This window comes from Ascaphus truei, unplaced genomic scaffold (assembly GCF_040206685.1).
Source record: "Ascaphus truei isolate aAscTru1 unplaced genomic scaffold, aAscTru1.hap1 HAP1_SCAFFOLD_1319, whole genome shotgun sequence".
Classification (NCBI taxonomy): domain Eukaryota; kingdom Metazoa; phylum Chordata; class Amphibia; order Anura; family Ascaphidae; genus Ascaphus; species Ascaphus truei.
The window spans coordinates 27,629-49,081 of NW_027454195.1; the positions used below are offsets into that span (position 1 = coordinate 27,629).

Sequence of the window (21,453 nt, forward strand, 5' to 3'; positions counted from 1 at the left end):
GCCAGCGGCAGTATGCGTGTCCGCGGCAGTATGTGTCCCAGCGGCAGTATGTGTGCCCGCGGCAGTATGTGTGCCCGCGGCAGTATGCGTGCGTGCCCGCGGCAGTATGCGTGCCAGCGGCAGTATGTGTGCCAGCGGCAGTATGCGTGCCAGCGGCAGTATGCGTGCCAGCGGCAGTATGTGTCCCAGCGGCAGTATGTGTGCCCGCGGCAGTATGCGTGCGTGCCCGCGGCAGTATGCGTGCCCGCGGCAGTATGCGTGCCAGCGGCAGTATGTGTGCCAGCGGCAGTATGTGTGCCCGCAGCAGTATGCGTCCCAGCGGCAGTATGTGTGCCAGCGGCAGTATGTGTGCGTGCCCGCGGCAGTATGTGTGCCCGCGGCAGTATGTGTGCGTGCCAGCGGCAGTATGTGTGCCCGCGGCAGTATGCGTGCCTGCGGCAGTATGCGTGCCCGCGGCAGTATGTGTGCCCGCGGCAGTATGTGTGCGTGCCCGCGGCAGTATGTGTGCCCGCGGCAGTATGTGTGCGTGCCCGCGGCAGTATGTGTGTCAGCGGCAGTATGTGTGCGTGCCCGCGGCAATATGCGTGTCAGCGGCAGTATGTGTGTCAGCGGCAGTATGTGTGCGTGCCCGCGGCAGTATGTGTGTCAGCGGCAGTATGTGTGCGTGCCCGCGGCAGTATGTGTGTCAGCGGCAGTATGTGTGTCAGCGGCAGTATGTGTGCGTGCCCGCGGCAGTATGTGTGCGTGCCCGCGGCAGTATGTGTGCGTGCCCGCGGCAGTATGTGTGCGTGCCCGCGGCAGTATGTGTGCCCGCGCCAGTATGTGTGTCAGCGGCAGTATGTGTGTCAGCGGCAGTATGTGTGTCAGCGGCAGTATGCGTGCCTGCGGCAGTATGCGTGCCAGCGGCAGTATGTGTGCCAGCGGCAGTATGTGTGCCAGCGGCAGTATGTGTGCCTGCGGCAGTATGTGTGCGTGCCAGCGGCAGTATGTGTGCCAGCGGCAGTATGTGTGTCAGCGGCAGTATGTGTGCCAGCGGCAGTATGTGTGTCAGCGGCAGTATGTGTGTCAGCGGCAGTATGTGTGCCAGCGGCAGTATGTGTGTCAGCGGCAGTATGTGTGCGTGCCTGCGGCAGTATGTGTGCCAGCGGCAGTATGTGTGTCAGCGGCAGTATGTGTGTCAGCGGCAGTATGTGTGCGTGCCTGCGGCAGTATGTGTGCCAGCGGCAGTATGTGTGCCAGCGGCAGTATGCGTGCACGTGGCAGTATGTGTGCCAGCGGCAGTATGTGTGCGTGCCAGCGGCAGTATGTGTGCCAGCGGCAGTATGTGTGCCCACGGCAGTATGTGTGTCAGCGGCAGTATGTGTGTCAGCGGCAGTATGCGTGCCAGCGGCAGTATGTGTGCGTGCCCGCGGCAGTATGTGTGCCCGCGGCAGTATGTGTGTCAGCGGCAGTATGTGTGTCAGCGGCAGTATGTGTGCCCGCGGCAGTATGTGTGTCAGCGGCAGTATTTGTGCCCGTGGCAGTATGTGTGCCAGCGGCAGTATGTGTGCGTGCCAGCGGCAGTATGTGTGCCAGCGGCAGTATGTGTGCCCACGGCAGTATGTGTGTCAGCGGCAGTATGTGTGTCAGCGGCAGTATGCGTGCCCGCGGCAGTATGTGTGCCCGCGGCAGTATGTGTGCCCGCGGCAGTATGTGTCCCAGCGGCAGTATGTGTGCCTGCGGCAGTATGTGTGCCTGCGGCAGTATGTGTGCCCGCGGCAGTATGCGTGCCCGCGGCAGTATGTGTGCGTGCCGGCGGCAGTATGTGTGCCCGCGGCAGTATGTGTGCCCGCGGCAGTATGTGTGCGTGCCGGCGGCAGTATGTGTGCCCGCGGCAGTATGCGTCCCAGCGGCAGTATGTGTGCGTGCCCGCGGCAGTATGTGTGTCAGCGGCAGTATGCGTGCCCGCGGCAGTATGCGTGCCCGCGGCAGTATGTGTGCCCGCGGCAGTATGTGTGCCCGCGGCAGTATGTGTGCCCGCGGCAGTATGTGTGCCTGCGGCAGTATGTGTGCCCGCGGCAGTATGCGTGCCTGCGGCAGTATGCGTGCCTGCGGCAGTATGTGTGCCCGCGGCAGTATGCGTGCCTGCGGCAGTATGCGTGCCTGCGGCAGTATGTGTGCCCGCGGCAGTATGTGTGCGTGCCCGCGGCAGTATGTGTGCCCGCGGCAGTATGTGTGCGTGCCCGCGGCAGTATGTGTCCCAGCGGCAGTATGTGTGCGTGCCCGCGGCAGTATGTGTGCCCGCGGCAGTATGCGTGCCAGCGGCAGTATGTGTCCCAGCGGCAGTATGCGTGCCAGCGGCAGTATGTGTGCGTGCCCGCGGCAGTATGTGTGCCCGCGGCAGTATGTGTGCCCGCGGCAGTATGTGTGCCTGCGGCAGTATGCGTGCCAGCGGCAGTATGTGTCCCAGCGGCAGTATGCGTGCCAGCGGCAGTATGTGTGCGTGCCCGCGGCAGTATGTGTGCCCGCGGCAGTATGTGTGCCCGCGGCAGTATGTGTGTCAGCGGCAGTATGTGTGCCTGCGGCAGTATGCGTGCCCGCGGCAGTATGTGTGCCCGCGGCAGTATGTGTGCCCGCGGCAGTATGTGTGCCTGCGGCAGTATGTGTGTCAGCGGCAGTATGTGTGCCCGCGGCAGTATGTGTGCCTGCGGCAGTATGTGTGTCAGCGGCAGTATGTGTGTCAGCGGCAGTATGTGTGCCCGCGGCAGTATGTGTGCGTGCCCGCGGCAGTATGTGTGCCCGCGGCAGTATGTGTGTCAGCGGCAGTATGTGTGTCAGCGGCAGTATGCGTGCCCGCGGCAGTATGCGTGCCAGCGGCAGTATGTGTGCCCGCGGCAGTATGTGTGCCCGCGGCAGTATGTGTGCCAGCGGCAGTATGTGTGTCAGCGGCAGTATGTGTGCCCGCGGCAGTATGTGTGTCAGCGGCAGTATGTGTGCCTGCGGCAGTATGTGTGTCAGCGGCAGTATGCGTCCCAGCGGCAGTATGCGTCCCAGCGGCAGTATGCGTGCCCGCGGCAGTATGCGTGCCTGCGGCAGTATGCGTGTCAGCGGCAGTATGCGTCCCAGCGGCAGTATGCGTGCCCGCGGCAGTATGTGTGCCCGCGGCAGTATGTGTGCCAGCGGCAGTATGCGTCCCAGCGGCAGTATGTGTGCCCGCGGCAGTATGTGTGCCCGCGGCAGTATGCGTGCCCGCGGCAGTATGTGTGCCAGCGGCAGTATGCGTGCCCGCGGCAGTATGCGTGCCTGCGGCAGTATGCGTCCCAGCGGCAGTATGCGTGCCAGCGGCAGTATGCGTCCCAGCGGCAGTATGCGTGCCTGCGGCAGTATGCGTGCCAGCGGCAGTATGCGTGCCAGCGGCAGTATGTGTGCCAGCGGCAGTATGTGTGCCAGCGGCAGTATGCGTGCCCGTGGCAGTATGTGTGCCAGCGGCAGTATGCGTGCCAGCGGCAGTATGCGTGCCAGCGGCAGTATGCGTGCCAGCGGCAGTATGCGTGCCAGCGGCAGTATGCGTGCCAGCGGCAGTATGCGTGCCAGCGGCAGTATGCGTGCCAGCGGCAGTATGCGTGCCAGCGGCAGTATGTGTGCCAGCGGCAGTATGCGTGCCAGCGGCAGTATGTGTGCCAGCGGCAGTATGTGTGCCAGCGGCAGTATGTGTGCCCACGGCAGTATGTGTGCCTGCGGCAGTATGCGTGCGTGCCCGCGGCAGTATGCGTGCCTGCGGCAGTATGCGTCCCAGCGGCAGTATGCGTGCCTGCGGCAGTATGCGTCCCAGCGGCAGTATGCGTGCCTGCGGCAGTATGCGTGCCAGCGGCAGTATGCGTGCGTGCCCGCGGCAGTATGCGTGCCTGCGGCAGTATGCGTCCCAGCGGCAGTATGCGTGCCTGCGGCAGTATGCGTCCCAGCGGCAGTATGCGTGCCAGCGGCAGTATGTGTGCCAGCGGCAGTATGTGTGCCAGCGGCAGTATGTGTGCGTGCCAGCGGCAGTATGCGTGCCAGCGGCAGTATGTGTGTCAGCGGCAGTATGTGTGCCTGCGGCAGTATGCGTCCCAGCGGCAGTATGTGTGCCAGCGGCAGTATGTGTGCCAGCGGCAGTATGTGTGCCAGCGGCAGTATGTGTGCCAGCGGCAGTATGTGTGCGTGCCAGCGGCAGTATGCGTGCCAGCGGCAGTATGTGTGCCAGCGGCAGTATGTGTGCCAGCGGCAGTATGTGTGCGTGCCAGCGGCAGTATGTGTGCCAGCGGCAGTATGTGTGCCCGCAGCAGTATGCGCGCCCGCGGCAGTATGTGTGCGTGCCCGCGGCAGTATGTGTGTCAGCGGCAGTATGTGTGCGTGCCCGCGGCAGTATGCGTCCCAGCGGCAGTATGCGTGCCAGCGGCAGTATGCGTGCCAGCGGCAGTATGTGTGCCAGCGGCAGTATGTGTGCCAGCGGCAGTATGTGTGCGTGCCAGCGGCAGTATGTGTGCCAGCGGCAGTATGTGTGCCCGCAGCAGTATGCGTGCCCGCGGCAGTATGTGTGCCAGCGGCAGTATGTGTCCCAGCGGCAGTATGTGTGCCCGCGGCAGTATGTGTGCGTGCCAGCGGCAGTATGTGTGCCAGCGGCAGTATGCGTGCCAGCGGCAGTATGCGTGTCCGCGGCAGTATGTGTCCCAGCGGCAGTATGTGTGCCCGCGGCAGTATGTGTGCCCGCGGCAGTATGCGTGCGTGCCCGCGGCAGTATGCGTGCCAGCGGCAGTATGCGTGCCAGCGGCAGTATGCGTGCCAGCGGCAGTATGCGTGCCAGCGGCAGTATGCGTCCCAGCGGCAGTATGTGTGCCCGCGGCAGTATGTGTGCCCGCGGCAGTATGTGTGCCAGCGGCAGTATGCGTGCGTGCCCGCGGCAGTATGCGTGCCAGCGGCAGTATGTGTGCCAGCGGCAGTATGCGTGCCAGCGGCAGTATGCGTGCCAGCGGCAGTATGCGTGTCCGCGGCAGTATGTGTCCCAGCGGCAGTATGTGTGCCAGCGGCAGTATGCGTGCGTGCCCGCGGCAGTATGCGTGCCCGCGGCAGTATGCGTGCCAGCGGCAGTATGTGTGCCAGCGGCAGTATGTGTGCCCGCAGCAGTATGTGTCCCAGCGGCAGTATGTGTGCCAGCGGCAGTATGTGTGCGTGCCCGCGGCAGTATGTGTGCCCGCGGCAGTATGTGTGCGTGCCAGCGGCAGTATGCGTGTCCGCGGCAGTATGTGTGCCAGCGGCAGTATGTGTGCCCGCAGCAGTATGCGTGCCAGCGGCAGTATGTGTGCCAGCGGCAGTATGTGTGCGTGCCCGCGGCAGTATGTGTGCCCGCGGCAGTATGTGTGCGTGCCAGCGGCAGTATGCGTGTCCGCGGCAGTATGTGTGCCCGCGGCAGTATGTGTGCCCGCGGCAGTATGTGTGCCCGCGGCAGTATGCGTGCGTGCCCGCGGCAGTATGCGTGCCAGCGGCAGTATGGGTGCCAGCGGCAGTATGCGTGCCCGCGGCAGTATGCGTGCCCGCGGCAGTATGCGTGCCAGCGGCAGTATGCGTGCCCGCAGCAGTATGCGTGCCCGCGGCAGTATGTGTGCCCGCGGCAGTATGTGTGCCCGCGGCAGTATGTGTGCCCGCGGCAGTATGCGTGCGTGCCCGCGGCAGTATGTGTGTCAGCGGCAGTATGTGTGTCAGCGGCAGTATGTGTGCCCGCGGCAGTATGCGTGCCCGCGGCAGTATGTGTGCCCGCGGCAGTATGTGTGCCCGCGGCAGTATGCGTGCCCGCGGCAGTATGTGTGTGTGCCCGCGGCAGTATGTGTGCCAGCGGCAGTATGTGTGCGTGCCCGCGGCAGTATGCGTGCCTGCGGCAGTATGTGTGCCCGCGGCAGTATGTGTGCGTGCCAGCGGCAGTATGTGTGCCCGCGGCAGTATGTGTGCCCGCAGCAGTATGCGTGCCCGCGGCAGTATGTGTGCGTGCCAGCGGCAGTATGTGTGCCCGCGGCAGTATGTGTGCCCGCGGCAGTATGTGTGCCCGCGGCAGTATGTGTGCCCGCGGCAGTATGTGTGCCCGCGGCAGTATGTGTGCCCGCGGCAGTATGTGTGCGTGCCAGCGGCAGTATGTGTGCCCGCGGCAGTATGTGTGCCCGCGGCAGTATGCGTGCCCGCGGCAGTATGTGTGCGTGCCAGCGGCAGTATGTGTGCCCGCGGCAGTATGTGTGCCCGCGGCAGTATGTGTGCCCGCGGCAGTATGTGTGCCCGCGGCAGTATGCGTGCCCGCGGCAGTATGTGTGCCCGCAGCAGTATGTGTGCCCGCGGCAGTATGTGTGCCCGCAGCAGTATGTGTGCCCGCGGCAGTATGTGTGCCCGCAGCAGTATGCGTGCCCGCGGCAGTATATGTGCCCGCAGCAGTATGTGTGCCCGCGGCAGTATGTGTGCCCGCAGCAGTATGCGTGCCCGCGGCAGTATGTGTGCCCGCAGCAGTATGCGCGCCCGCTGCAGTATGTGTGCCAGGAGCTGGCCCCTGATTTGTTGTTCCCCGCACAGTCAGGCGCCCGCACAGACGCCCGGCACAATGTCTTCGCGGGTGTTACTGCGGCAGCAGCTGATGAGAGCTCAGGCGCAGGAGCAGGAGCGCAGGGAGCTGCAGGAGCAGCAGCAGATCCTGGCAGAGCGCAGCAACATCACAACGCCCGCCATAAGCGTCAACGCGATCAGCCGCCCCACCTCTACGCAGGTGCCATTGGAGGTGCTAAAGGTGAGAGCTCCTCGCTGTGTATTTGACATGAGGAACTACCCTGCAGAGCTTACACTCTAACGCACTGCAACAGCATCTCGTACTGCTTCAAAGAAAGTGAGACTGTCGCTCCCGCAGGCGCAGCGATGTGTGCGCCAGCTGCAGGAGATTGGGGGGGGGGGGTGCGAACGCATCACGGAGCTGGTTCGCCCTCATTGGCTGAACCAGCTCACGTGACGCTGACGTTACAAGACTGCAGCCCAAAATCTCAATTTGAGTTGTGGCGGCAAAATGTAGCAGCGTCGACGTGCGCGGCACCGCGGGCACCTGAGGAACTACCACAGGCAATCAGGTAAGAGTCCCGGACGTGCTCGCGGAAGCAAGCGCACGTACGCAGCGACGCCGCCGCCATGAGCTCGGCCTAAGACGAGACGCTGCTGGTACCGTTGGAGGGGCTCCGGTAACGGGGCAACGTACGGGATTCTGCAGGACATGTCTCTGTGAGGGGTAACCCGAAACAGCGCAGCGCACCACCTACACCGGGGCTCAACCCCAGTCCCCCAGCCCCCCAAACAGGTCAGCTTCTCAGGATATCCCTGCTCCAGCACAGGTGGCTCAATCACTCCCTGCTTCAGCACAGGTGGCTCAATAAGAGGCTCAGTCTTTGACAGCCACCTGTACTGAAGCAGGGATATCCTGAGAAGCTGACCTGTTTGGGGGGCTTGGGGACTGGGGTTGAGCCCCCGGCACAGACACTGCACCGTTTATTCAATTCAGTACATTTTCCTAAATTAGCACATTCCTGCGGGGGCAATTACAGACCTCACATTCCTGCGGGGGCAATTACAGACCTCACATTCCTGCGGGGGCAATTACAGACCTCACATTCCTGCGGGGGCAATTACAGAACTCACATTACTGCGGGGGCAATTACAGACCTCACATTCCTGCGGGGGCAATTACAGACCTCACATTCCTGCGGGGGCAATTACAGACCTCACATTACTGCGGGGGCAATTACAGACCTCACATTACTGCGGGGGCAATTACGGACCTCACATTCCTGCGGGGGCAATTACAGACCTCACATTACTGCGGGGGCAATTACAGAACTCACATTACTGCGGGGGCAATTACAGACCTCACATTACTGCGGGGGCAATTACAGACCTCATCACATTCCTGCGGGGGCAATTACAGACCTCACATTACTGCGGGGGCAATTACAGAACTCACATTACTGCGGGGGCAATTACAGACCTCACATTCCTGCGGGGGCAATTACAGACCTCACATTACTGCGGGGGCAATTACAGACCTCACATTCCTGCGGGGGCAATTACAGACCTCACATTACTGCGGGGGCAATTACAGACCTCACATTACTGCGGGGGCAATTACAGACCTCACATTACTGCGGGGGCAATTACAGACCTCACATTACTGTGGGGGCAATTACAGACCTCACATTACTGCGGGGGCAATTACAGACCTCGGCTCGTGTCAATCAGTGAACACCCAGAGTGCTAACACTATCCGAAAAACATTACCACAAGTTCTATAGTTTCACGTATGTCACAGAACACAGACAATGGTACAATGTTACACAATGTTACACCTTATAGACAATCGTACAATGTTACACCTTATAGACAATCGTACAATGTTACACCTTATAGACAATCGTACAATGTTACACCTTATAGACAATCGTACAATGTTACACCTTATAGACAATTGTACAATGAATACACAGTGTTACACCTTTTAGACAATGGTATAATGAGTACACAATGTTACACCTTATAGACAATGGTACAATGAGTACAAATGTTACACCTTATAGACAATGATACAATGTTACACCTTATAGACAATGGTACAATGTTACACCTTATAGACAATGGTATAATGAGTACACAATGTTACACCTTATAGACAATGATACAATGTTACACCTTATAGACAATGGTATAATGAGTGCACAATGTTACACCTTATAGACAATGGTACAATGAGTACAAATGTTACACCTTATAGACAATGATACAATGTTACACCTTATAGACAATGATACAATGTGTTACACCTTATAGAGAATTGTATAATGAGTACACAGTGTTACACCTTAGACAATGGTACAATGAGTACACAGTGTTACACCTTATAGACAATGATACAATGTTACACCTTATAGACAATGGTACAATGGTACAATGTTACACCTTATAGACAATGGTACAATGAGTACAAATGTTACACCTTATAGACAAGGGTACAATGTTACACCTTATAGACAATGGTACAATGTTACACCTTATAGACAAGGGTACAATGTTACACCTTATAGTCAATGGTACAATGTTACACAATGTTACACCTTATAGACAATGTTACACAATGTTACACAATGTTACACAATGTTACACCTTATAGACAATGTTACACAATGTTACACTGTAACAGGGACTTATCACTGTTGAGAAAAAATGTCTCTAAATCCAGCAGTGTGCTGGTTAATTGCACAGGCAATCAACCAGACTCTACATGGCTGATTAGGACTGTTAGAAAAAGCCTGATCTGAGAAACAGGAAAGAGATTTCCTTAGTCCACGCTAGACTGACCCGAGGAAGAGATGTCTTGATGCACACAGAAGGACTGCAGGCTGACAGCAAGACAAGGGGACAAGACCTGTATACTGGACACTGACATTTCCATAGCACCCAAGGGTGGGGACCCAGGAGAGCAGAGAGGCCTCCCCTACAGCTACAGAAACAGATGAGAGACTTTCTTCTTGGACATGTGTGTGTTATAAAATTATTACTTGTGAGCACATTCACGTCTTAGACAGGTCTGCAACCCTGCCTTTCACCATTATCACCCAGCATACAGTGCTCCCACTGCAGCAAGGGATTCTGGGAAGTGACATGCAAATGAGCACACAGTGCCACCTTGGGTTTGAGAGACAGGATGGGTGGGTGAGAGACGGTGGGTGGGTGAGTGACATGGTTGGGTGAGATGCAGGGTGGGTGAGAGACAGGGTTGAGAGACTGGGTGGTTGAAAGACAGGGTTTTGGGTGAGAGACAGGGTGGGTGGGTGGGTGAGAGACAGGGTGGGTGGGTGGGTGAGAGACAGGGTGGGTGGGTGGGTGAGAGACAGGGCTTGAGAGACCCTTGAGAGACTGGGTGGGTGAGAGACAGGGTGGGTGGGTGGGGGAGAGACCGGGTGTATAGATGATGTCACACTGTATAGAGGATGTCACACTGTATAGAGGATGCCGTAGTGTATAGAGGATGTCACACTGTATAGAGGATGCCGTAGTGTAGGGATGATGTCACACTGTATAGATGATGTCACACTGTATAGAGGATGCCGTAGTGTATAGAGGATGTCACACTGTATAGAGGATGCCGTAGTGTAGGGATGATGTCACACTGTATAGATGATGTCACACTGTATAGAGGATGCCGTAGTGTATAGAGGATGTCACACTGTATAGAGGATGCCGTAGTGTAGGGATGATGTCACACTGTATAGATGATGTCACACTGTATAGATGTCACACTGTATAGATGATGTCACACTGCATAGAGGATGCCGTAGTGTAGAGATGAGGTCACACTGTATAGATGATGTTACACTGTATAGATGATGTCACACTGCATAGAGGATGCCGTAGTGTAGAGATGATGTCACACTGTATAGATGATGTCACACTGCATAGAGGATGCCGTAGTGTAGAGATGATGTCACACTGTATAGAGGATGTCACACTGTATAGATGATGTCACACTGCATAGAGGATGTCGTAGTGTAGAGAGGATGTCACACTGTATAGATGATGTCACACTGCATAGAGGATGCCGTAGTGTAGAGATGATGTCACACTGTATAGATGATGTCACACTGCATAGAGGATGCCGTAGTGTAGAGAGGATGTCACACTGTATAGATGATGTCACACTGTATAGATGATGTCACACTGCATAGAGGATGCCGTAGTGTAGAGATGATGTCACACTGTATAGATGATGTCACACTGTATAGATGATGTCACACTGCATAGAGGATGCCGTAGTGTAGAGATGATGTCACACTGCATAGAGGATGCCGTAGTGTAGAGATGATGTCACACTGTATAGATGATGTCACACTGCATAGAGGATGCCGTAGTGTAGAGATGATGTCACACTGTATAGAGGATGCCGTAGTGTAGAGATGATGTCACACAGTATAGATGATGTCACACTGTATAGAGGATGCCGTAGTGTAGAGATGATGTCACACAGTATAGATGATGTCATGATGTTCCTCCCCTACAGGTGCAGACTCACCTGGAGAACCCAACCAAGTATCACATTCAGCAGTCCCAGCGTCAGCAGGTCAGACAGTATCTGTCTATAACACTGGGAACCAAGCAACCCTGCCATGCTGCCGGCCTGGGCACCTCCGCCCCGGGCACTGCCGGCCTGGGCACCTCCGCCCCGGGCACCGCCGGCCCGGGCACCTCCCCGCAGCCTGAGCAGCGCACACTCCCCTCAGCCAGCAGTGCACCCAACAGTCCCCTCGCCCTGCTGAATATCGGCTCAAACTCTGAGAAAGAGGTGTGTATTACCCCGGCACTAGTATAGAGAGTGTCTGTATATATATATACCTGTGTATTACCCCGGCACTAGTATAGAGAGTGTCTGTATATATATACCTGTGTATTACCCCGGCACTAGTATAGAGAGTGTCTGTATATATATACCTGTGTATTACCCCGGCACTAGTATAGAGAGTGTCTGTATATATATACCTGTGTATTACCCCGGCACTAGTATAGAGAGTGTCTGTATATATATACCTGTGTATTACCCCGGCACTAGTATAGAGAGTGTCTGTATATATATACCTGTGTATTACCCCGGCACTAGTATAGAGAGTGTCTGTATATATATACCTGTGTATTACCCCGGCACTAGTATAGAGAGTGTCTGTATATATATACCTGTGTATTACCCCGGCACTAGTATAGAGAGTGTCTGTATATATATACCTGTGTATTACCCCGGCACTAGTATAGAGAGTGTCTGTATATATATACCTGTGTATTACCCCGGCACTAGTATAGAGAGTGTCTGTATATATATACCTGTGTATTACCCCGGCACTAGTATAGAGAGTGTCTATATATATATATATATACACCTGTGTATTACCCCGGCACTAGTATATAGAGAGAGTATATATATATATATGTCTATGTATTAGGAGGAGGGGAGAGGTACATGTCCCTGATGTATTAAGAGGGGGTGAGAGGTACGTGTCCCTGATCTCTGTGTATTAGGAGGGGTGAGAGGTACGTGTCCCTGATGCCTGTGTATTAGGAGTGAGTGAGAGGTAAGTGTCACTGATATCTGTGTACTGTGTATTAGGAGGGGGTGAGCTGTGTTGTTGTTTTAGGGGTACACAGAGTAATTTGTGCACTATATATGTATATATTATTTCCAATCACTATTTTAGATTGATGATGTTATTGATGAGATTATAAGCCTGGAGTCCAGCTTCAATGATGATATGATGGGATTTATCGACAATGAGCTCCAGCTCCCACGTACAGTAAGTGAAACTGCCCCACACAGCACAGTCACGGGGCAGGGCACACAGGGAGCTCAGGCCCCCACACAGCACAGTGACAGGGAGTCACAGAGCAGGACACACAGGGAGCTCAGGCCCCCCACACAGTGACAGGGAGACACAGAGCAGGACACACAGGGAGCTCAGGCCCCCACACAGTGACAGGGAGTCACAGAGCGGGACACACAGGGAGCTCAGGCCCCCCACACAGTGACAGGGAGTCACAGAGCAGGACACACAGGGAGCTCAGGCCCCCCACACAGTGACAGGGAGTCACAGAGCAGGACACACAGGGAGCTCAGGCCCCCCACACAGTGACAGGGAGACACAGAGCAGGGCACACAGGGAGCTCAGGCTCCCCACACAGTGACAGGGAGTCACAGAGCAGGACACACAGGGAGCTCAGGCCCCCACACAGTGACAGGGAGTCACAGAGCGGGACACACAGGGAGCTCAGGCCCCCCACACAGTGACAGGGAGTCACAGAGCAGGACACACAGGGAGCTCAGGCCCCCCACACAGTGACAGGGAGTCACAGAGCAGGACACACAGGGAGCTCAGGCCCCCACACAGCACAGTGACAGGGAGTCACAGAGCAGGACACACAGGGAGCTCAGGCTCCCCACACAGTGACAGGGAGTCACAGAGCAGGACACACAGGGAGCTCAGGCCCCCCACACAGTGACAGGGAGACACAGAGCAGGACACACAGGGAGCTCAGGCTCCCCACACAGCACAGTGACAGGGAGACACAGAGCAGGGCACACAGGGAGCTCAGGCCCCCACACAGCACAGTGACAGGGAGTCACAGAGCAGGACACACAGGGAGCTCAGGCCCCCCACACAGTGACAGGGAGACACAGAGCAGGACACACAGGGAGCTCAGGCTCCCCACACAGTGACAGGGAGACACAGAGCAGGACACACAGGGAGCTCAGGCCCCCCACACAGTGACAGGGAGACACAGAGCAAGGCACACAGGGAGCTCAGGCTCCCCACACAGTGACAGGGAGTCACAGAGCAGGACACACAGGGAGCTCAGGCCCCCCACACAGTGACAGGGAGTCACAGAGCAGGACACACAGGGAGCTCAGGCTCCCCACACAGTGACAGGGAGACACAGAGCAGGACACACAGGGAGCTCAGGCTCCCCACACAGTGACAGGGAGTCACAGAGCAGGACACACAGGGAGCTCAGGCCCCCACACAGTGACAGGGAGTCACAGAGCGGGACACACAGGGAGCTCAGGCCCCCCACACAGTGACAGGGAGTCACAGAGCAGGACACACAGGGAGCTCAGGCCCCCCACACAGTGACAGGGAGACACAGAGCAGGACACACAGGGAGCTCAGGCCCCCCCCACAGTGACAGGGAGTCACAGAGCAGGACACACAGGGAGCTCAGGCCCCCCACACAGTGACAGGGAGACACAGAGCAGGACACACAGGGAGCTCAGGCCCCCCGCACAGTGACAGGGAGTCACAGAGCAGGACACACAGGGAGCTCAGGCTCCCCGCACAGTGACAGGGAGTCACAGAGCAGGACACACAGGGAGCTCAGGCCCCCCGCACAGTGACAGGGAGACACAGAGCAGGACACACAGGGAGCTCAGGCTCCCCGCACAGTGACAGGGAGTCACAGAGCAGGACACACAGGGAGCTCAGGCTCCCCACACAGTGACAGGGAGTCACAGAGCAGGACACACAGGGAGCTCAGGCTCCCCACACAGTGACAGGGAGTCACAGAGCAGGACACACAGGGAGCTCAGGCTCCCCACACAGTGACAGGGAGACACAGAGCAGGACACACAGGGAGCTCAGGCCCCCCACACAGTGACAGGGAGACACAGAGCAGGACACACAGGGATCTCAGGCCCCCCACACAGTGACAGGGAGTCACAGAGCAGGGCACACAGGGAGCTCAGGCCCCCCACACAGTGACAGGGAGTCACAGAGCAGGACACACAGGGAGCTCAGGCTCCCCACACAGTGACAGGGAGACACAGAGCAGGACACACAGGGAGCTCAGGCTCCCCACACAGTGACAGGGAGTCACAGAGCAGGACACACAGGGAGCTCAGGCTCCCACACAGTGACAGGGAGACACAGAGCAGGACACACAGGGAGCTCAGGCCCCCCACACAGTGACAGGGAGTCACAGAGCAGGACACACAGGGAGCTCAGGCTCCCCACACAGTGACAGGGAGTCACAGAGCAGGATACACAGGGAGCTCAGGCCCCCCACACAGTGACAGGGAGTCACAGAGCAGGACACACAGGGAGCTCAGGCTCCCCACACAGTGACAGGGAGTCACAGAGCAGGACACACAGGGAGCTCAGGCTCCCCACACAGTGACAGGGAGACACAGAGCAGGACACACAGGGAGCTCAGGCTCCCCGCACAGTGACAGGGAGACACAGAGCAGGACACACATGGAGCTCAGACCCCCCACACAGTGACAGGGAGTCACAGAGCAGGGCACACAGGGAGCTCAGGCTCCCCACACAGTGACAGGGAGTCACAGAGCAGGACACACAGGGAGCTCAGGCCCCCCACACAGTGACAGGGAGTCACAGAGCAGGACACACAGGGAGCTCAGGCCCCCCACACAGTGACAGGGAGTCACAGAGCAGGACACACAGGGAGCTCAGGCCTCCCACACAGTGACAGGGAGACACAGAGCAGGACACACATGGAGCTCAGGCCCCCCACACAGTGACAGGGAGTCACAGAGCAGGACACACAGGGAGCTCAGGCCCCCCACACAGTGACAGTGACAGGGAGTCACAGAGCAGGACACACAGGGAGCTCAGGCCCCCCACACAGTGACAGGGAGACACAGAGCAGGGCACACAGGGAGCTCAGGCCCCCCGCACAGTGACAGGGAGACACAGAGCAGGGCACACAGGGAGCTCAGGCTCCCCACACAGTGACAGGGAGTCACAGAGCAGGACACACAGGGAGCTCAGGCTCCCCACACAGTGACAGGGAGACACAGAGCAGGGCACACAGGGAGCTCAGGCCCCCCACACAGTGACAGGGAGACACAGAGCAGGACACACAGGGAGCTCAGGCCCCCCACACAGTGACAGGGAGACACAGAGCAGGGCACACAGGGAGCTCAGGCTCCCCACACAGTGACAGGGAGTCACAGAGCAGGACACACAGGGAGCTCAGGCTCCCCACACAGTGACAGGGAGACACAGAGCAGGACACACAGGGAGCTCAGGCTCCCCACACAGTGACAGGGAGTCACAGAGCAGGGCACACAGGGAGCTCAGGCTCCCCACACAGTGACAGGGAGTCACAGAGCAGGACACACAGGGAGCTCAGGCTCCCCACACAGTGACAGGGAGACACAGAGCAGGACACACAGGGAGCTCAGGCTCCCCACACAGTGACAGGGAGACACAGAGCAGGACACACAGGGAGCTCAGGCCCCCCACACAGTGACAGTCACAGAGCAGGACACACAGGGAGCTCAGGCCTCCCACACAGTGACAGGGAGACACAGAGCAGGACACACAGGGAGCTCAGGCCCCCCACACAGTGACAGGGAGTCACAGAGCAGGACACACAGGGAGCTCAGGCCCCCCACACAGTGACAGGGAGACACAGAGCAGGACACACAGGGAGCTCAGGCTCCCCACACAGTGACAGGGAGTCACAGAGCAGGACACACAGGGAGCTCAGGCCCCCCACACAGTGACAGGGAGACACAGAGCAGGACACACAGGGAGCTCAGGCCCCCCACACAGTGACAGGGAGACACAGAGCAGGACACACAGGGAGCTCAGGCTCCCCACACAGTGACAGGGAGTCACAGAGCAGGACACACAGGGAGCTCAGGCCCCCCACACAGTGACAGGGAGTCACAGAGCAGGACACACAGGGAGCTCAGGCCCCCCACACAGTGACAGGGAGTCACAGAGCAGGACACACAGGGAGCTCAGGACCCCGCACAGTGACAGGGAGACACAAAGCAGGACACACAGGGAGCTCAGGCTCCCCACACAGTGACAGGGAGTCACAGAGCGGGACACACAGGGAGCTCAGGCCCCCCACACAGTGACAGGGAGACACAGAGCAGGACACACAGGGAGCTCAGGCTCCCCACACAGTGACAGGGAGTCACAGAGCAGGACACACAGGGAGCTCAGGCCCCCCACACAGTGACAGGGAGTCACAGAGCGGGACACACAGGGAGCTCAGGCTCCCCGCACAGTGACAGGGAGTCACAGAGCAGGACACACAGGGAGCTCAGGCCCCCCACACAGTGACAGGGAGACACAGAGCAGGACACACAGGGAGCTCAGGCCCCCCACACAGTGACAGGGAGACACAGAGCAGGACACACAGGGAGCTCAGGCCCCCCACACAGTGACAGGGAGTCACAGAGCAGGACACACAGGGAGCTCAGGCCCCCCACACAGTGACAGGGAGACACAGAGCAGGACACACAGGGAGCTCAGGCCCCCCACACAGTGACAGGGAGACACAGAGCAGGACACACAGGGAGCTCAGGCCCCCCACACAGTGACAGGGAGACACAGAGCAGGACACACAGGGAGCTCAGGCCCCCCACACAGTGACAGGGAGACACAGAGCAGGACACACAGGGAGCTCAGGCCCCCCACACAGTGACAGGGAGACACAGAGCAGGACACACAGGGAGCTCAGGCCCCCCACACAGTGACAGGGAGACACAGAGCAGGACACACAGGGAGCTCAGGCCCCCCACACAGTGACAGGGAGACACAGAGCAGGACACACAGGGAGCTCAGCCCCCCGCACAGTGACAGGGAGTCACAGAGCAGGACACACAGGGAGCTCAGGCCCCCCACACAGTGACAGGGAGTCACAGAGCAGGACACACAGGGAGCTCAGGCCCCCCACACAGTGACAGGGAGACACAGAGCAGGACACACAGGGAGCTCAGGCCCCCCACACAGTGACAGGGAGTCACAGAGCAGGACACACAGGGAGCTCAGGCCCCCCACACAGTGACAGGGAGACACAGAGGTCACTATTGGCTCTGAACTCTCCCATGTGTGTTGAGATGTAGCTGTTGATACTCGGTACCTCTGTGCAGCTGCCGGTGTCAGGGAATCTCCTGGATGTTTATTGTGCTGCTGGAATGGCGGCCCCGGCAATTACCGCAAGCAACTCGTGCCCTGCCGACCTGCCGAACATCAAGAAGGAATTCCCAGGTGTGCGGGGGTACACTGCTGTGCGCACCGCGCTGTGTCTGCCGCGTGTGCGTGACACGGTGCTGCTGTGTGTGTGTGACGCGGTGCTGCTGTGTGTGACGCGGTGCTGCTGTGTGTGAGTGACGCGGTGCTGCTGTGTGTGCGTGACGCGGTGCTGCTGTGTGCGTGACGCGGTGCTGCTGTGTGTGCGTGACGCGGTGCTGCTGTGTGTGTGTGACGCGGTGCTGCTGTGTGTGACGCGGTGCTGCTGTGTGTGCGTGACGCGGTGCTGCTGTGTGTGCGTGACGCGGTGCTGCTGTGTGTGTGTGACGCGGTGCTGCTGTGTGTGAGTGACGCGGTGCTGCTGTGTGTGCGTGACGCGGTGCTGCTGTGTGTGCGTGACGCGGTGCTGCTGTGTGCGTGACGCGGTGCTGCTGTGTGTGCGTGACGCGGTGCTGCTGTGTGTGCGTGACGCGGTGCTGCTGTGTGTGTGTGACGCGGTGCTGCTGTGTGTGTGTGTGACGCGGTGCTGCTGTGTGTGTGTGACGCGGTGCTGCTGTGTGTGATGCGGTGCTGCTGTGTGTGCGTGACGCGGTGCTGCTGTGTGTGTGAGTGACGCGGTGCTGCTGTGTGTGTGAGTGACGCGGTGCTGCTGTGTGTGTGTGACGCGGTGCTGCTGTGTGTGTGTGACGCGGTGCTGCTGCGTGTGTGACGCGTTGCTGCTGTGTGTGTGAGTGACGCGGTGCTGCTGTGTGTGAGTGACGCGGTGCTGCTGTGTGTGCGTGACGCGGTGCTGCTGTGTGTGCGTGACGCGGTGCTGCTGTGTGTGCGTGACGCGGTGCTGCTGTGTGTGCGTGACGCGGTGCTGCTGTGTGCGTGACGCGGTGCTGCTGTGTGTGTGTGACGCGGTGCTGCTGTGTGTGTGACGCGGTGCTGCTGTGTGTGAGTGACGCGGTGCTGCTGTGTGTGCGTGACGCGGTGCTGCTGTGTGTGCGTGACGCGGTGCTGCTGTGTGTGTGTGACGCGGTGCTGCTGTGTGTACGTGACGCGGTGCTGCTGTATGTGTGACGCGGTGCTGCTGTGTGTACGTGACGCGGTGCTGCTGTGTGTACGTGACGCGGTGCTGCTGTGTGTACGTGACGCGGTGCTGCTGTGTGTACGTGACGCGGTGCTGCTGTGTGTGTGACGCGGTGCTGCTGTGTGTGTGACGCGGTGCTGCTGTGTGTACGTGACGCGGTGCTGCTGTGTGTGCGTGACGCGGTGCTGTGTGTGCGTGACGCGGTGCTGCTGTGTGTGTGTGACGCGGTGCTGCTGTGTGTGTGTGACGCGGTGCTGCTGTGTGTGTGTGACGCGGTGCTGCTGTTTGTGTGTGACGCGGTGCTGCTGTGTGTGTGACGCGGTGCTGCTGTGTGTGCGTGACGCGGTGCTGCTGTGTGTGCGTGACGCGGTGCTGCTGTGTGCGCGTGACGCGGTGCTGCTGTGTGTGTGAGTGACGCGGTGCTGCTGTGTGTGTGTGACGCGGTGCTGCTGTGTGTGCGTGACGCGGTGCTGCTGTGTGTGCGTGACGCGGTGCTGCTGTGTGTGACGCGGTGCTGCTGTGTGTGCGTGACGCGGTGCTGCTGTGTGTGAGTGACGCGGTGCTGCTGTGTGTGCGTGACGCGGTGCTGCTGTGTGTGTGTGTGACGCGGTGCTGCTGTGTGTGCGTGACGCGGTGCTGCTGTGTGTGTGTGTGACGCGGTGCTGCTGTGTGTGTGTGACGCGGTGCTGCTGTGTGTGTGTGACGCGGTGCTGCTGTGTGTGTGACGCGGTGCTGCTGTGTGTGTGTGACGCGGTGCTGCTGTGTGTGTGACGCGGTGCTGCTGTGTGTGTGTGATGCGGTGCTGCTGTGTGTGTGTGACGCGGTGCTGCTGCGTGTGTGACGCGGTGCTGCTGTGTGTGCGTGACGCGGTGCTGCTGTGTGTGCGTAACGCGGTGCTGCTGTGTGTGCGTGACGCGGTGCTGCTGTGTGTGCGTGACGCGGTGCTGCTGTGTGTGCGTGACGCGGTGCTGCTGTGTGTGCGTGACGCGGTGCTGATGTGTTCGTGACGCGGTGCTGCTGTGTGTGTGTGATGCGGTGCTGCTGTGTGTGTGTGATGCGGTGCTGCTGTGTGTGTGTGACGCGGTGCTGCTGCGTGTGTGACGCGGTGCTGCTGTGTGTGCGTGACGCGGTGCTGCTGTGTGTGCGTGACGCGGTGCTGCTGTGTGTGCGTGACGCGGTGCTGCTGTGTGTGCGTGACGCGGTGCTGCTGTGTGTGCGTGACGCGGTGCTGCTGTGTGTGCGTGACGCGGTGCTGCTGTGTGTGCGTGACGCGGTGCTGCTGTGTGTGCGTGACGCGGTGCTGCTGTGTGTGAGTGACGCGGTGCTGCTGTGTGTGAGTGACGCGGTGCTGCTGTGTGTGAGTGACGCGGTGCTGCTGTGTGTGCGTGACGCGGTGCTGCTGTGTGTGCGTGACGCGGTGCTGCTGTGTGTGCGTGACGCGGTGCTGCTGTGTGTGCGTGACGCGGTGCTGCTGTGTGTGCGTGACGCGGTGCTGCTGTGTGTGCGTGACGCGGTGCTGCTGTGTGTGTGTGACGCGGTGCTGCTGTGTGTGTGAGTGACGCGGTGCTGCTGTGTGTGCGTGACGCGGTGCTGCTGTGTGTGTGTGACGCGGTGCTGCTGTGTGTGTGTGACGCGGTGCTGCTGTGTGTGAGTGACGCGGTGCTGCTGTGTGTGAGTGACGCGGTGCTGCTGTGTGTGAGTGACGCGGTGCTGCTGTGTGTGCGTGACGCGGTGCTGCTGTGTGTGCGTGACGCGGTGCTGCTGTGTGTGCGTGACGCGGTGCTGCTGTGTGTGTGTGACGCGGTGCTGCTGTGTGTACGTGATGCGGTGCTGCTGTGTATGAGTGACGCGGTGCTGCTGTGTGTGCGTGACGCGGTGCTGTGTGTGCGTGACGCGGTGCTGCTGTGTGTGCGTGACGCGGTGCTGCTGTGTGTGCGTGACGCGGTGCTGCTGTGTGTGCGTGACGCGGTGCTGCTGTGTGTGCGTGACGCGGTGCTGCTGTGTGTGCGTGACGCGGTGCTGCTGTGTGTGCGTGACGCGGTGCTGCTGTGTGTGCGTGACGCGGTGCTGCTGTGTGTGCGTGACGCGGTGCTGCTGTGTGTGCGTGACGCGGTGCTGCTGTGTGTGCGTGACGCGGTGCTGCTGTGTGTGCGTGACGCGGTGCTGCTGTGTGTGCGTGACGCGGTGCTGCTGTGTGTGCGTGACGCGGTGCTGCTGTGTGTGCGTGACGCGGTGCTGCTGTGTGTGCGTGACGCGGTGCTGCTGTGTGTGCGTGACGCGGTGCTGCTGTGTGTGCGTGACGCGGTGCTGCTGTGTGTGTGACGCGGTGCTGCTGCGTGTGCGTGACGCGGTGCTGCTGCGTGTGCGTGACGCGGTGCTGCTGCGTGTGTGTGACGCGGTGCTGCTGTGTGTGTGAGTGACGCGGTGCTGCTGTGTGTGTGTGACGCGGTGCTGCTGTGTGTGTGTGACGCGGTGCTGCTGTGTGTGCGTGACGCGGTGCTGCTGTGTGAGTGACGCGGTGCTGCTGTGTGTGCGTGACGCGGTGCTGCTGTGTGTGCGTGACGCGGTGCTGCTGTGTGTGTGTGACGCGGTGCTGCTGTGTGCGTGACGCGGTGCTGCTGTGTGTGTGTGACGCGGTGCTGCTGTGCGCGCGCTGTGCCCGCTGCGTAACAGGACTGGCTCTCCTCCCGCAGATCACGACACGAAGGCGGTAATAAAGGAACGGCAGAAGAAAGACAACCACAACCTGAGTGAGTCTGGGGGACAGCTGTAGGCGAGACCCCCGGAGGGGGTGGGGAGACCCCGGAGGGG

General features: G+C 59.5%; 1 protein-coding gene across 2 annotated transcripts in view; it reads left to right on the forward strand.

Annotated features, from left to right (window-relative positions):
- TFE3 (transcription factor binding to IGHM enhancer 3) overlaps nt 1-21,453 on the forward strand; it is a 60,782-nt gene that overhangs the window by 27,617 nt on the left and 11,712 nt on the right. Inside the window, exons 3-8 of one of the 2 annotated variants that reach the window (XM_075581441.1) lie at nt 6,565-6,775; nt 11,078-11,202; nt 11,233-11,359; nt 12,261-12,356; nt 17,468-17,585; nt 21,336-21,392. In XM_075581441.1, the coding sequence (XP_075437556.1) occupies nt 6,565-6,775; nt 11,078-11,202; nt 11,233-11,359; nt 12,261-12,356; nt 17,468-17,585; nt 21,336-21,392 (734 nt within the window). Of the gene's footprint in view, nt 1-6,564; nt 6,776-11,077; nt 11,360-12,260; nt 12,357-17,467; nt 17,586-21,335; nt 21,393-21,453 lie in introns of both variants that reach the window. The other variant, XM_075581440.1, reaches the window with a different exon arrangement.